This window comes from Erinaceus europaeus, chromosome 4, assembly GCF_950295315.1.
Source record: "Erinaceus europaeus chromosome 4, mEriEur2.1, whole genome shotgun sequence".
NCBI classification, from domain to species: Eukaryota; Metazoa; Chordata; class Mammalia; order Eulipotyphla; family Erinaceidae; genus Erinaceus; species Erinaceus europaeus.
The window spans coordinates 137,585,763-137,600,808 of NC_080165.1; the positions used below are offsets into that span (position 1 = coordinate 137,585,763).

Consider the following 15,046-nt stretch of genomic DNA (forward strand, 5'->3'; position numbering starts at 1 on the left):
GGAGACTTTGCAACTGCCTCTTCTGTTTCTGCCTCTCTCTTTATCTGAATTAAAAAACAAAAGAAAAGAAAAAGGAAGTCAGGTGGTAGCGCAGCGGATTGAGTGCAAGTGGCGCAAAGTGCAAGAACTGGCCTAAGGTTCCTGGTTCAAGCCCTCGGTTCTCACAGGTGGTGAAGCAGGTCTGCAGGTGTCTGTCTTTCTCTCCCTCTCTCTGTCTTCCCCTCCTCTCTCCATTTGTCTCTGTCCTATCCAACAATGACAACATCAATAACAATAATAATCATAACAATAAAACAAGTGCAACAAAAGGGAAAATAAATATTTTTTTTAAAAAAAAGAAAAACAAATTGGCACAGAGCAGTGAAATCTTGCATGTGTAAAGCCTTGTTTCCAGAAAACATTAGTAATGATAATATTGCCTGTATCACAGATCCATCGTTCACAATAAAAGTTTTCGTGTTTTGCCAGGGAAATTAGCAGTGCTGATTTGCTGGTTGTTGAGTTTTCTCTTGCTTATAAGTTTCTAGACTCCCCCTCCCTTTCTACATTGAATAAGGTGCTAAGTTGATTGATTTTGATGTTATGTGATTGCATGACAGTAATTAGATGGTGAATAAAATAAGTTTCACTGCTTCTCATTTCTTTCAAGTTGTATAAGCTGAAGATTTCATGGCATGAAACTTCAACTAAATGGCATGCCAGCACTTAATATATAAGTCCATTTCACCTGAATAAAGTAAATACTGAGTTCAATTTATTTTTTAGTGTGTTCTCAAGTTGCATCTTTATAACGTGTAAGTTGATTTCATCTACTGAACTCTATAGCTTTGAGACAATCTAACATGAATAAATTTGAACAGCATTTATGTTGTTTACGTCAAATTATTTTAAAGCTATGAGTGTATATTGATAGAAACAATAAATGCCATCAGCAATCATACTTAGATAGTATTAGGGAACTGGTTCTCTCAAAATCACTAGAGGAAAAAATGAACAATTTATTCTACTTTTTAATTAGGAAAAATACACTTCAGGTGGCTAGGTGGTAGCGCCCAGGTTAAGGGCACATATTACCAAGAGCAAGGACCAGGTTCAAGCCCCTGCTCCCTACCTGCAGGGGGTTCATTTCAAGAGTAGTGAAGCAGGTCTGCGGGTTTCTATCTTCCTCTCTATCTTCCCATCCTCTCTCAATTTCTCTCTGTCAGCATCTAATAAAAATAGGGGGGGAGGTAGTGGCTGGTATTGCAGCAGGTTAAACATACATGACACTAAGTGCAAGGACCTGCGTAAGGATCCTGGTTCGTACCCCTGTTCTCCATCTGCAGGGGGGTGTCACTTCACAAGCAGTGAAGCAGGTCTGCAGGCGTCTATCTTTCTCTCCCCTCTCTGCCTTCCCCTGCTCTCTCGATTTCTCTCTGTCCTATCCAAGAAGAACAGCAATAAAAACAACAAGAGCAGCAAAATGGGAAAAATGGCCTCCAGGAACAGTGGATTCATAGTGCAGGCACAGAGCCCCAGTGATAATCCTGAAGGCAATATATATATATATATATGGGAGAAAATAAATAAAAGGAAAAAATAGTCACCGGGAGCAGTGGATGGGAGCAGTGGATTCATAGTGCTGGCACAGAGCCTCAACGAAAACCCTGGAGGCAAGGAGAGAGAGAGAGAGGAAGGGAGAAACTTAAGCACAACTAATCATCAGTGATGGCTTCTCTTTTTAGAAGAAGCTGGACATATAAGTAAAAAAGGAATGGCAATTAGAGTAACACCTCTTGGCAATCCTACATTAACTAATGGCTTCAAACAAAGATCGATGACTGCAAATAACAAAAAGAGAAGAGAGAGAGAATCATATATTATAAACTTCTTGATTCAACACTATGGCCCATACTATAGTTCTCAATTTAATCAAACCTGTACATATTTGTAGTTTATACAAAATACAAAAAAGCACAGAAAAGAAATAAATTAATTAAATAGAGAGCATGAGGTAAAATCAATAGAATCCATACTGAGAAAACTATGAAACAAATAATTTCTTATAAAAAAAAAAAAGCAAAGAAAAAATAAAGCTAGATCATTACAGAATAGCTTAGGTGTTCGTTTTTACTGTTTGTGCTCACTGATAAAAAAATAGAAATATAATCCATCTTTCTAATTCTTAAAATATCAGTTTTTTATGATGCCAGAATTCATTTTTTGAATTTTAATTAATTTATTTATAAAATGGAAACACTGATAAGACCATAGGATAAGAGAGGTACAGTTCCCACCACCAGAGCTCCTATCCCATCCCCTCCCCTGATAGCTTTCCTATTCTTTAACCCCTCGGGGGTATGGACCCAGGGTTATTATGGGATGCAGAAGATGGAAGGTTTGGCTTCTGTAATTGCTTCCCTGCTGAACATGGGTGTTGACAGGTCCATCCATACTCCTAGCCTGCCTCTCTCTTTTCCTAGTGGGGCGAGGCTCTGGGGAAGAGGTGGGGTCATCTGCCCACGGAAGTCCAGTTGGCATCATGTTAGCATCATGTTAGCATCTGGAACATGGTGGCTGAACAAAAGTTAACATATAAAGCTATATAAATTGTTGGTTAGTCATGAACTTAAAGGCTGGAATACTGCAGATGAAGATTTGGGGTCTCTTTTTTGGAAATAGCTAGTAGGTCTGTTTTAGATCTATTCCAAAGGGCCCATGACTTTATTGGGTTTTGCCTGAGCCTGACATCTGATACAAATAGCCTATTTACTGGTTTTTATATTTATTTCCCCTTTTGTTGCCCTTGTTTTATTGTTATTATTGTTGTTATTTATTGTTATTATCTGATACGATGTCAGGCTGAGGAAAGAGAGAAAGCAAACATGTAAAATTCTCAGTTCTCAACCAGAGGATCTTAACATGAGGTAAGGACCATTGTTACCTTATCCTGGAGGTTTGAAGTCCTAAATCAAGGCAGTAAGAAGTTTGGTATTTTTGAGGTCTGTTTCCTTAAATTACAAGTGGCTATCTTCTAGTTTTTTTTGTTTTTGTCCTCACTTTTTTTTTCCTCCTCTCTATGCTCATGTCATGCACTTCTGCTGTCTCTTCTGAGTCTCTTTCCATAACCATTATGCTATCTAACCTCATCCTCTGTGACATTCTACCCACTTAAAATGGTTTGAAATTAGGGGGTGGGAGCTTCAATGCTGATTCGAAAGCAAACACTTTGAAGCTCATGAGTTACACAAATTCTACTTCACAATCTATAACCTGACATTCTAGTTACTAATTCTTTAAATTCATACGCTTCAATATAGTGGGTGGTCACGTGCTGGACTAGTGAGCTTTTAAAATATAAGTGGTACAAACTTATATAAATTTTAAGTGTGACACGCTGACTTTCAAAGACTTAGTAAGAAAAGAAAGTAAAACATCTCAAAAATTTGTATTGATTACATTCTGCAACATTTTGCATATATAGAAGTAAATAGGCGGGAGTCAGTGGTAGCACAGCGGGTTAAGCACACGTGGCACAAAGCACAAGGACTAGCATAAGGATCCCAGTTCGAGCCACAGGCTCCCCACCTGCAGGGCAGTCGCTTCACAAGCAGCTAAGCAGGTCTGCAGGTGTCTGTCTTTCCCCCTCTCTGTCTTCCCCTCCTCTCTCCATTTCTCTCTGTCCCATCCAACAATGACGACATCGATAACAATAATAACAATAAAACAAGGGCAACAAAAGGGAAAATAAATATAAAAAACTGTAAATAGGCTATTCAAGTTAATGCAATCCTTCTTAGTTAAAACTAGTGACTGTATTTTAAAGTTACATGTGTAGCTTTCATGGTATTTCTATGAATGGTGACTACCCAAATACAAGTGTTTCATTTGACCTGAGGCTTATGTAAGAAACTTCTTAGACCTGCATTTTCTAATTCTCAGAAACCTTTCCCCTTTCTCAACCCACTGGTAACCTAGGTGCAGAATTCTAGCACCATATACACTCCTTAGCTCCCATTCCAAACCTATGGATCATTTACTTATATTTAAGTTTTGTCTACTTGCTACAAAGCTAAGTTAAAAATTCATTTGGAATTTGTTGCAATTTATTGGAATCCTAAATGTGTAGTCCTTGCTTTTCATTTTTTCCTAGGATAACTATAATAACAAGTTACAAAGGTACTTTTATTTTTTCATTTACTGCAAAGTCCTCTAATTTTGCCCAACACTAGAACTGTGATTATCAAGATTTGGAGAGATTTTTTTACATCAATTATTTATCTGTTTCCACTACTAAACCTTATAAGTTTTATTTACTTATTTTATTTTGCCCTAAAGTTGTTGAACAGTTAGGTGAGAGGATAAATGCAGACAAGAACATTTCAGGATTCATCACCTTCTTCAGGATCATAAAATACAGTTAATACCTCTTTAGAAATATTTGTTTCCCATTTTTGAATTAACAATGTTGGTTGTAATTTAAATACTCAAACTTGAATCTCCAGTGGGAATGGAGTATTTAGATTGAAACCATTAAAACCTATCTCTCTCAAAAATAAAATATTAAAAGAAAGAAAACTCATTAAAACAAAGAACAACAAAAAAACCCCACAACAATTGCTGTACACTGCTTTAGGCATTTCCATATAGCGATAGTATATATATATATTCAATAATTAGAGCAGAGACAAAAAAAGCTAACGTCCTTGCAACTTTATCAATTTTCAAAGTTTCCATGGTAACTTTAGTTATGCTAAATGAAGCCCCTCTCCTTGTAGGTCCTATGGTCCTACCTAAAACCCAAGTGTGAAAGCACACTTACCCCAGTCCTTAATTAAAAAACTAGTGTTCACTTTTATATAGTGAGTTGTATCCTATCCTTGAATATATCATTAAGTACAATCATTCCACTTTTACCGTCAGTATATCTCACCTGTAATGGGCATTTCATATCCCAAGTATCATGTCTGGCAGAACTTTTAATCCCTTCAACTAGTTTACTTAACACTAAGATTTAAAACCCTTTTCCTAAAATTTGCATTTAAAATTTTGTAGAAAAAATATATTTTAGCAAGCTTGATTATATCAACCCGTAAAAGTTTATTTTACAAGCAGTAGGAATTGGATCAAATGTTTATTATAATCCAGAGGAAGTATTTTATAACCATAGCAAATGCCATTATACATACTGCCAGTACAGATTTATTAGACAATACTGAACTGTACAAGTTATTTCCCTTAATCTCAAAGCTATTCTTAGTAATACAAAAAGCCATATTAACATTTTTCCATTAGAAAACAATGCGATGTACAAAACTTTGATGAAAAGATAAATGTAAAATTTCACTTAGTCACATGGTGGAAAAATCCACCACTTCGTCTATAACACCCAAAGTGTTTTAGGCAATGATTAAAATTAAAATAATGCATCTTTAATAAATCCCAGCTGTTAAAGGAACAAGCCTAGCAATATAATGGGATATTTCTGATTAAGCAGGAGTCACTTAAAAGAAAAAAATTTTTTTTTTTTTTTCTGAATAGTACCACAAACCAGGTACTGTACCTGGCCAAGCAGGCATTTGAGGTGGGGGGTGGGAGGTATGGTGGTGAGAGGAAAAAAAAAATCTTATTAAAGCAGTACTTTGGTTACCACATTTGACTTTTAACCTTCACACCTTCCCCATAATCAAGGAAGCCCAACTAAAAGTACTTTTTCAAATGTTCTTTGACTTTATTAGGAGGATGGTTTTGTAAGGAGAGGCTACATAATGACTCGTTATCCCAATTACAAGTATTTGTCACAGGCTAACTTGTTATTTTTTACTGGGTTTAAGATTTGGCATTCCTAAAGTTGTGATAAATGTGGTTCACTGGTTTATTATGAGCCCTGTAGGGCACACTGCTCAAAAATTGCAGAGCAAGTGTACATCAACAGTTTTTCTTTGCATTTAATGAAGTAATGATATCATGACACACAATATTAATCTTAAAATTAAGTTTAGGATCCAGTGGGGGGGTGGAAATTCAATTACACAGTGGTAAAGAGCGAAGTAGGCAAACTAGTAAGAATTATTAACATAACATATAAGTATTGTAATTCCATCTTGTCCTTGTAGTAACAGGATGCTAATAAACTAATTTCATTTAAAAAATGATTAAAAAACTGCTTTCAACTACTGAATTACTAAAAACCCATGAACTGACAATGCATCGCTCGTTCATCACCTTTACTTCTTGGCATAAGCCTGCTTTCCTAAAATTTAAGCAAACCATCATCTAATCATTCATTTGAAAATTAACCAAGCGCCAGGCAATTACAATAGCAGGTAGTACACCATAAAATTTTGAAATACATTTGGCTACTTTTCACGATCCGCTTGAAGTTTAGACGAACTAAACCCTCACTCCGTATGAGTTTTAAGCTTTTGAAATTTTCACGTAAGACTTTTAAGTCTTCAGATGACACTACTTTTGTATGAAATGGTTTCCTCTGACATGCATTATAACTACAAAAAATAATCATTCAATTTCTACATGAAAACTAAATACAGATAAAGACAGCAGGTAGGACATGGAATGTCTTAAAATTTTCCTGTATGTAATCTGACACTGCTGTTTTTGACTTTGAAAGTCTCAAATCAAAGACCACAAGAATATTTACTCTTGATGGCATGCATCTTCCTCTAAATTAACCTAAGACTTTAAGATGTCTCAGCATTACCAGAACATAAAGAAACACAACAAATTTGTACATTTTATTCACATTTATTTTTCGCTTTTAGTGTGCTCACAGAAAATTAGAACACCTTAAGCAGGAGTTTAATAGCAATTTTTGTAAGCAAAGTTACATTCCATCTCTAAGTCAAATTGGTCAAAGCTTCTCCAGTATTTACAAAACATGATAGACAAGATGCTACACAAAAACCATTGCATCTGAAGATTTTTTTTTTCCTTTATTCTCAAAGACGACTGGAAAAGAAAGCATTGTCTGCTGTAATCAAAAACATACCACAGTATAAACAGTAACCATTCCACTTATCACAGCTTGGTTGAGTTTAAAATTTGTGTTTAAAAGGTCCAAGATGACTGCGGTTTTACAAAAATGGGCAGGGTGGAAAGTTGCAAACTTCATGTGCTTCTGGATATCAAGATTTGTGTTTTTCTTTTCTTTTTATACAATAGTCACAGTTAAAAACACCCTGCTGGTAATACATAATTATACTTTATTAAGGTCATAAACCAGCAATAAACAATAAAGCCTATACAACTTGTAGTTCTACTTAATCACTGACTGGTACAGCTAACATGAGATAAGTGAAAAGTTCCTATGGTTTAAATGAACTCCTAAGACTATGATCTTTTTTTAAAATCTGGGTATTGGTGTTTTTTTTTTTTTTCTTTTTCTTATTTCTCTTTTCCTTCTTAGTCAAGACTTGTAGTGTTGTAAACCTGCCTCACAAAATACATCGTAATAACTTTTTTCTTTTCTTAAAAAAAAAAAATTAAGCCTTTACACCATTTCTAGTGGTACATTTTCTTGGCAATGTTATGCACCACTTAAACTTCCCCATCGTGGCCCCTATCACTTCATTTGCTATCCCTTTTTGACCCACCCATCTCCTTCATATATGGGCATGTCCATAGATTGACAAAGAAAGTTTACATTTTTTTTTAATAAAGATGCAAAGTATGCAAAAAACATTAATACTGATGCAAAAAAAAATAAAATTAAAAAAATACGAGAAACAAGGCGGAGGAAGGTGTTTTAAGCGCTCCTCGACCTGTTGGAATGGTGGTTGGTTAACAGAATGATCTGAGATGGGAAATCTGTGGGGGTAAAGGGAGGAGGAAAAAAAAAATAAAAACACAAAATTGTTGCTCAAAAAAAGAAAGAAAGGAAGAAAGAAAGAAAGAAAAAGACGAAGAAGACGACATCTTTAAAAATCAATCCCTGGTTGTAGACAAGTTCTCCAAAACCAGTACCTGGCACCACTCCAACCAACCAACCAAACAACAAACAAACAAAAGGGGGTGGGGAGGGAGAAAAGTTCGTCGATTATCACAAAAAAAAGAAAAAGAAAAATTAAAAGAGGGGAAAAAAGAAAACACACACACACACACACGCACACACAATCTTTGCCCTTTTACTCGGCCGCCTCCGCCGAGGGGGCTTCTGGACTGCACTCGGGCTGCGCCTCCTGCGCGGGGGCCGAGCTGGCGGGAGAGGCGGAGGCGGCCGCGGCCTCCTGCTCGGGAACCGCCTCCTGCTCGGGAGCCGCGCCAGCGCCGGGGCCGGCGGCGGCGGAGGGCGCCTCGCAGGCGGCCGCGCTGGCCCCGGCCTCCTCCGCCTTCTCCTCGGCGGCCTTGGACGGCTCCTCGGCGGCCTTGGGCTCGTCGCCGGCGGGCGGCTTCTCGGGCGCTGCGGCGGGCTCCTCGGGCTTAGCTTCCTGCGGGTCTCCCCCCGCCGCCGCCCCCTCGTCGCCCGCGGCGGCCGCTTCTTCTCCCGCCGCCGCCGCCTGCTGCTCCCCGGAGGCCGCGCCCGCGTCGGCCGCCGCCGCCGCCTCGTCCTTGCCGCCCTCGCTGGAGGTGCCGGCGGCGCCCTCGGCCTCGGCGCCTTCTCCGGCCTCCTTCTTGTTCTTCTTGAAGGAGAAGCCGCTCAGCTTGAAGGACTTCTTGAAGGAAAAGCGCTTCTTTTTTTTTTTCGGGGTCTCGTTGCTGGGCGAGGGGGCGGCCCCGTCCTCGGCCTTGGGGGAAGACGTGGAGGAGGCGGCCGACGCGGCCTCCCCCTCCGCGGTGGTGGGCGACCCGGGCTCGGCGGCCTCGCCCTCGGCGGGGGCCTCCTTCTCCGCCGCGCCGGCTCCGGCCTCCGCGCCCGCGGCCGGCTCCTCTTTCTCGGCGGCCGCGGTGGGAGATGCCGCCCCGCTCCCGGCGGCCGCGGACTCCTCCTTGTCGGCCGCCGGGGCGCTGCCATTGGCCTGCAGCTCTTCCTTGGCGCCCGGCTCGGCGGCCGCGGGAGAAGCGTCGCCGTTTACCTTCACGTGGCCGTTTTCCTGCGGGGCAGAAAAAGCGGGAGTGTCAGTCGGGGCGGCCGGGGCGCCGCCATTCTCGCCCCGCCCCCGGCCGGAAGGAGCCAGCATCCCCCCCCCCCCGCACCCCAGGGCTCCTCTGGCTGCAAAGACCCCCGGACTCTGCCTGCAGGAGGCGGGGCTTGGGTGCGGGTGGACGGTGCAAGCCAGACCCGAACCCTAAGCTATGTTAAGCAGGATAGTAACCCCTCTGGGGGGTTGTCTCAAGGCCCAGCAGCCACGATCAACTCAACAAATGCATTTGAAAGGTGTCGAGAAAAGGGGTGCGCAAACTGCTAGGCTCTAGTTCTCAGTCTCAAAGGTTTGGGGGAAATCCAGCGTCAACGTGTGATGCACGAAACGTCGTCTGGAAGCAGGCGCGGAGCCAGCCAGGGCTGCAGGTCTGCGCCCGGGGCTCAAGCCCCCTCTTTCCCTCCCAAACCCTGACACAGCTTCTACAAAACATGCACAACTCGCAGGAGGGAGCACAGAGCACCAGTCACAGGCGCCCGGGCTGCGCGCGCAGAGGTGTCACAACCCGCTCGCGGCCCCCGGCCGGCAGGAGGCGCTGCGCCTCCACCGCGCAGAGCGGGGCGCGGAGGGGCGGGGCCGCGGGGACCACCCCGCCCTGCCCAGCCAGGCCCTGCCCGCCGGCCGCGGCGGCCCCGAGCCCCGATCTTGCAACCGAGAGTCGGCAAACAAAGCTCAGGTATAACTCCCCGGCTGGCTTCCGGGTTGGGTTAAAAAGAAAAAAACCCCACCAGGCTGCGGGTAGGAAAACCCAAGGTTTCTGAGCTCTCCAAGTCAGCTTCCACGCCCACCTTCGCCAGGGCATCCCAGGCGCGCCCTGAAGCCTCATTTTGCATTTTCAACGGGTTCAAAGCCTCTTGGCAGAGCTCGCCTTCCACATTAGTTTGAGCAGGCGAAGTAACACAGCCTCTCTGCCTCTAGGAAAAGAGGCGTGGTGGGTGCCCAGTGTTTGTTTAGCAGCCACCCATGGCCGACCTCTCGCGCCCACCCAGCCGTGGCCACTCACCCATCTGGGTGCGGGCGGTGACCAGGAGGCCCCCCTCTTGCGGTGGCCGAGAACACGAACACACACACATACACACACACACACACACACACACACACACACACACGACCGAAAACACACGAATTGCCCTCTTGACCATCTGGATTGATTCTTTTAAGGACCCAGAGTCTTCCCACCTCAAGGCACTATTTTAAAACAAGTCGGATGGGCGTGTAATTTCCCAGAGACAGTTACAAATAAAGATTTGGAACAGGAGAAAAGCCCCCTTTCGAAGGTACTGGGTCCCCCTCTGCCAAGCTTCAAGCCGGTCAGCCAACACCTTTCCTAGAACCCAGGGCACACCACCTCGGCTTACAATAATAATAAAAAAAAAAAAACAGCCCTTCCCTCTTCCCTCCGGTCCCTTCTCCACCGCCATCACCCACTGCGCCCCCCTCCCCCCATACACACACACACACACACACACACACACACACACACTCGGCTCCGAAACCCCGAAGGCAACCCAGTCTAAACAACAGACACCAAGAGCCAGATCCAAACACCTTTGTGCCCACCAAATACAAATGCAACCTGGCTAAGGGAGGGGGGGAGCCTGCACCTAGCTGGTCACGTTCAGCCAAGCTCCAAACACGCCATTTTAAACAATTATCACTTCTTTCCTCCCGTCCACACAAGAATTCGCCAGGATTTTCCAAGAGCCACTCTTATTTTTGGGTGGTGGTGGTGGTGGTGGTGGTAGGGGGGCGGTAGCAGGGGGGTGGGGGAGCCACCCCTCCTATGAGAAATGGACTCGTTGAGATACTGCTTTCCATTTCAACTTCCACGATGCAATCTGGCCGCGCTTCCCTCTACCGAATGAGCCTCAAGCCAGACCAGGAATGGGGGGCTGGGGGAGGCGGGAGTGGAAACGTCGAGATAAAAACCACCCAAAGAAACAACCAGAACCACAGGTAGAATTTACCTGTCCATTCGCTTTGGAAGGCGACGAGGCCACAGCCGCCTCCCCGGGCCTCTCCGCGGCGGCTTCTCCCTTCGCAGCGGTCTTGGAGAACTGAGCACCCATGCTGGCTTCTTCAACAAAGAAACTCAACAGATCCAAAGGGGGAACAAAGAGCCTCGGGTTGGTGTAACGACGGGGCGAGCAGCGGCGGCGGCGGCGGCGGCAGCAGTGGCGGCGGCGGCGGCGGCAGCAGCACCACACACACCCGAGGGAGGGAGGGGGTGTGTGGGGGTGGCGAAGAGGACAGAAGAGAACCGATTAAATGCACTCCGGGTAAAAAAAAATTCTAGTCGAAGAGATTTAAAAAAAAAAAAAAGCAGCTGGAGGGAAATTAAAAAAAGGCAGAAAAGTCGAGCACACACACACACAAAGATGCCCAAGTGTAGTTTTTTTTTTTTAAAGAAGTAATAAAAAATCCCAGATTTGTAGCCGCACTGTAGACAAGAGGAAAATGGAGAAATCTCCCTGGTTGCTAATAAGATGCGGGGTCCAACGCCCAAGTGCACAGATGAATGGGCTCGCGGGCGCTGACGCGGCCCCCGCGCGCGCCGGCCAATCCGCGCGCCGCACACAAAGCAGGGGGCGGGGCCTGCGCGGCTGGCGAACAATGGAGCCGCGCTTTGCAAACGGTTTGAAAATCAGCGTCGGATGGAGAATTAATGTTTTCCAAATAAATAAATCAATTAAAAAGTACATGCCTCTAGCCTCCCTCCGCTTGAAAATAATAATGCAATGCTGGATTGGCTTGCTTTGCTTGCAATTAATTATTGCGGGGGTGGGTTGGGTACTTGTGGATGGGGGCGGAGAAAAGCGTTAACTTGACTCGCTTTGACTCTGGCCGGTCTATATCAGTGTCTGTCTCTCTCCACTCGCTCCCCTCCCCCATCTTACGTACGTGTGTGTGAGTGTGTGTTTGTGTGCGCTAGTGTTAAAGACAATGGTTAGCATTTGTATGCAACATGTTCTCTTTCTTAGTGTTCCGCACTGGGTTCAGAGATAATGCGCAGGATTTTTTTTTTTTTAACGGCTGCAAATGTTAAAACGCCCCACAATGAAAGGTATTTAAACCACGAATATCGAATTTCACCAAATGAGATGGCGAGTTAGAATTAGGTCTGTAGGCCAGATGTGGAAAATGCAAAAGCGGCTAGCAGGCGTAGCCACACTCTCCTCCCCTACCACCTCACATTGGCAAGGAATAAAATATTTCTGGATAGCCTGAGGCATTCGTCAGACTCCCACCTCATCCCCTTTTAGGACTATTCCCAATTAATGATTTTCTTCCCACAATACTTTACAGTGTGGTGCCATTTACAAAAAAAAAAAAAAAAACCCGAAAGGTTTTGCTTTTTGTCACTGTCTGAAATGACATAGTTAATTTTCTTCTGTAGTGAATCGAGATACAGCCTCCAGCATACGAGTCTATATTTATAGCTGCGATACAATTCGCGTCAATATGGATCATTTTCTGCTCCGTGCAAAGACCGGACAGGCTCTCTGAACAGATGAATATGCAAGCGAGCCAGTGTGCACCAAGAATGCAGAGAAGTAGCTAAAGCAGCGATGCAATTCTGAACCAGACTGACGACTACAGTTCTAAGGAGAAACCGCCTGCATGTTGAAAGCTAGCAAGAAAATCCCTTAACGTTCCAAATCTGTCTTGGTTTAGAGGAAAAGCTCCCGTGAGAAGAGAGACAGAGCACCTCCATCTGCCAGTCTACTCTTTGCCATCCAAGTACACGGTGTGTGTGTGTGTGTGTGTGTGTGTGTGTGTGTGTGTGTAAGACAAGGCATTGGTTTCAAGTAATTGGGGGTGAGAGACAATCATTCTTCTACCACCCACATTTTTTGCTTCCAAAGTTTTCACTCTTGTCCACACCAGACCACATTTCCCCCGTTTACATGTCGTGATCCTGAAATGAATAATCTTTCGCTCCTGGAGGTGAGAAGCAGTCGAGGGTTTGAAACGTTCATTTCTCCTGGTGCTCGTGTTTTTGCAATCTCAGTTTTATTTCCTTCTCATTGTGGGGAAATAGGTCACACTGAATGAGAGATAGTTGGTTCAAGCCAGTAACTCTTTGTTCAAGTATTGCTTTGAGAATCACCAAGTTGCACATCATGACGCGAAACATCATCTTCTTACTATTCCTTCAGATGCATCATAAACACACGAAGTCATTATTTTTCAGAGCTGGTGGAAAGACATTTCTGTGGAACTGTAGGTTGCCAAACGTGTTATATCACCCTAGAGGGTGCAGAATGGCCTGGTTCAAGACCCCAGCAGCCTCTGTGGACGCGAATCTTGTATTAGCGGAGTTCCAACTTGAAAAGCCAACGGGGCTAATCCAAAACCACCATCCAGGCGATCCCCCAAAGCTTATTTAAGACTGGTGATATCGCCCTCCCCCAACGTGAATGTCTCTCTCTCTCTCTCCGCCCCCTAACCCGGTTTTCATTTGGGATAGTTGCTAGCTGGTTTTCGGATTTTCTCGCAGACCCTTCCTTAGCCTTCCATTTGGGGGTGTTTTTTTTTTTATTATTATTATTGCTTCTTTGTTACTAAGCTGCCGTGTAGCTTTTCCCCCTTTTCTTTTTCGAATGCCTATTTGCCTGGTATTGGCTGGTCTCCCTGGCAACGGCCGGGGAAGATTCGGAGCCCCAGGCTGGGGGAGGGGGAAGGGGCGGAGCAGAAGGGGGCGGGGAGTGGGGGGGGGGTTCATTGGGGCACGGGAGGGGGTTGCTGCAGAGTGAGAGACTGCGAGACAGACAGGGAAGCAGATGGCCGGGCAAACGGAGGGCGGGGTCCAGGCGGGGTGTGGAGGGAGGGGACCCCAAGCGTCGGGCGCGTGAGGGAACCAATCAATTCCCTCTGCAGCAGCAAGGCGAAAACAAGTGTAAACACAAAGAATCATTCCCTTTGAGCCGTCTTGAGTTTAAGGTAGAAAAAAAGCTGATTTCTGTTCAGTACTAAAGCGCATTTCTAGGATCGAGTGGAAAGCTGATTAATTCTCAGTAGCGAGGTGGAAGGTGGGTTGCTCGGCGTTGCTGGGGGCTGCTGAGCAGAGTTCGCACAGCCCAGGGAAAACCAGGAATAGTTACTGGAGGGAGGTGAGGTCGGAGGGTGGGCGAGGAAGGGAGGGCTGGCAATGGGAAGAGATCCTCCAGCCTGGAAAACTGCATAAAGGCAAGCAAGGAACGCCCACAAGGTTAAGAGATGAATATTCTAACACTCTGATTTAAAAGTTTTTAAATAAATCTAAGTTTTTAAAAATGTGTAAATATTATAGAAGACCCGAAGAGATCACAGTGAATATTGTGAAACTGATTAATGTCTGTAATCGAGTGAATAGGCGGGAACAAGCATTTACTCATTATTTGCACACCTTTCACCTTGTTCTAAGATATTTTCTGAGGGGTGGTAGCGCAGCGGGTTAAGCGCACGTGGCGCAAAGCTCAAGGACAGGCCTGAGGATCCTGGTTCCAGCCCCTTCTCCCCACCTGCAGGGAGGGGGGTTGCTTCACAAGGGGCCTGTCTCTGTCTTCCCCTCCTCTCTCCATTTCTCTCTGTCCTATCCAACTACAATGACAACAATAATAATAACAACAAGGGCAACAAAAGGGAAAATAAATAAATATTAAAAAAGATATTTTCTGAGATGGTAACCTGAGTCTAGAATGCTAAAAAAAAAGTTTATTAGGATTCTTCAGAGTTGCTTTTTTTTTTTTTTTTTTTATTAATTAACAAAACCATAGGGTAGGAGGGGTACAACTCCACACAATTCCCACCACCCAATCTCCATATCCCACCCCCTCCCCCGATAGCTTTCCCATTCTCTATCCCTCTGGGAGCATGGACCCAGGGTCATTGAGGGTTGCAGAAGGTAGAAGGTCTGGCTTCTGTAATTGCTTCCTCACTGAACATGGGCGTTGACTGGTCGGTCCATACTCCCAGTCTGCCTCTCT

At 44.4% G+C, this 15,046-nt stretch overlaps 1 protein-coding gene across 1 annotated transcript; it reads right to left on the minus strand.

Moving 5' to 3' along the window:
• Positions 1 to 6,724: 6,724 nt before the first annotated feature.
• On the minus strand, positions 6,725 to 11,598 carry MARCKS (myristoylated alanine rich protein kinase C substrate). Its single transcript, XM_060190600.1, has 2 exons — positions 11,045 to 11,598; positions 6,725 to 9,029 (listed from the first exon to the last, which is right to left on the minus strand). The coding sequence occupies exons 1-2, from the start codon at positions 11,144 to 11,146 to the stop codon at positions 8,124 to 8,126; spliced, it is 1,008 nt and encodes a 335-aa protein (XP_060046583.1). The 5' UTR covers positions 11,147 to 11,598; the 3' UTR covers positions 6,725 to 8,123.
• Between the last annotated feature and the right edge of the window lie 3,448 nt (positions 11,599 to 15,046).

Excerpts from the sequence above, each read along its gene's own strand:
- MARCKS (XM_060190600.1), bottom strand. The coding sequence starts at position 11,146 with ATGGGTGCTCAGTTCTCCAAGACCGCTGCGAAGGGAGAAGCCGCCGCG. Across the intron at positions 9,030-11,044 it reads CTTCCAAAGCGAATGGACAG|GAAAACGGCCACGTGAAGGT; the intron begins GTAAATTCTACC and ends TCTGCCCCGCAG.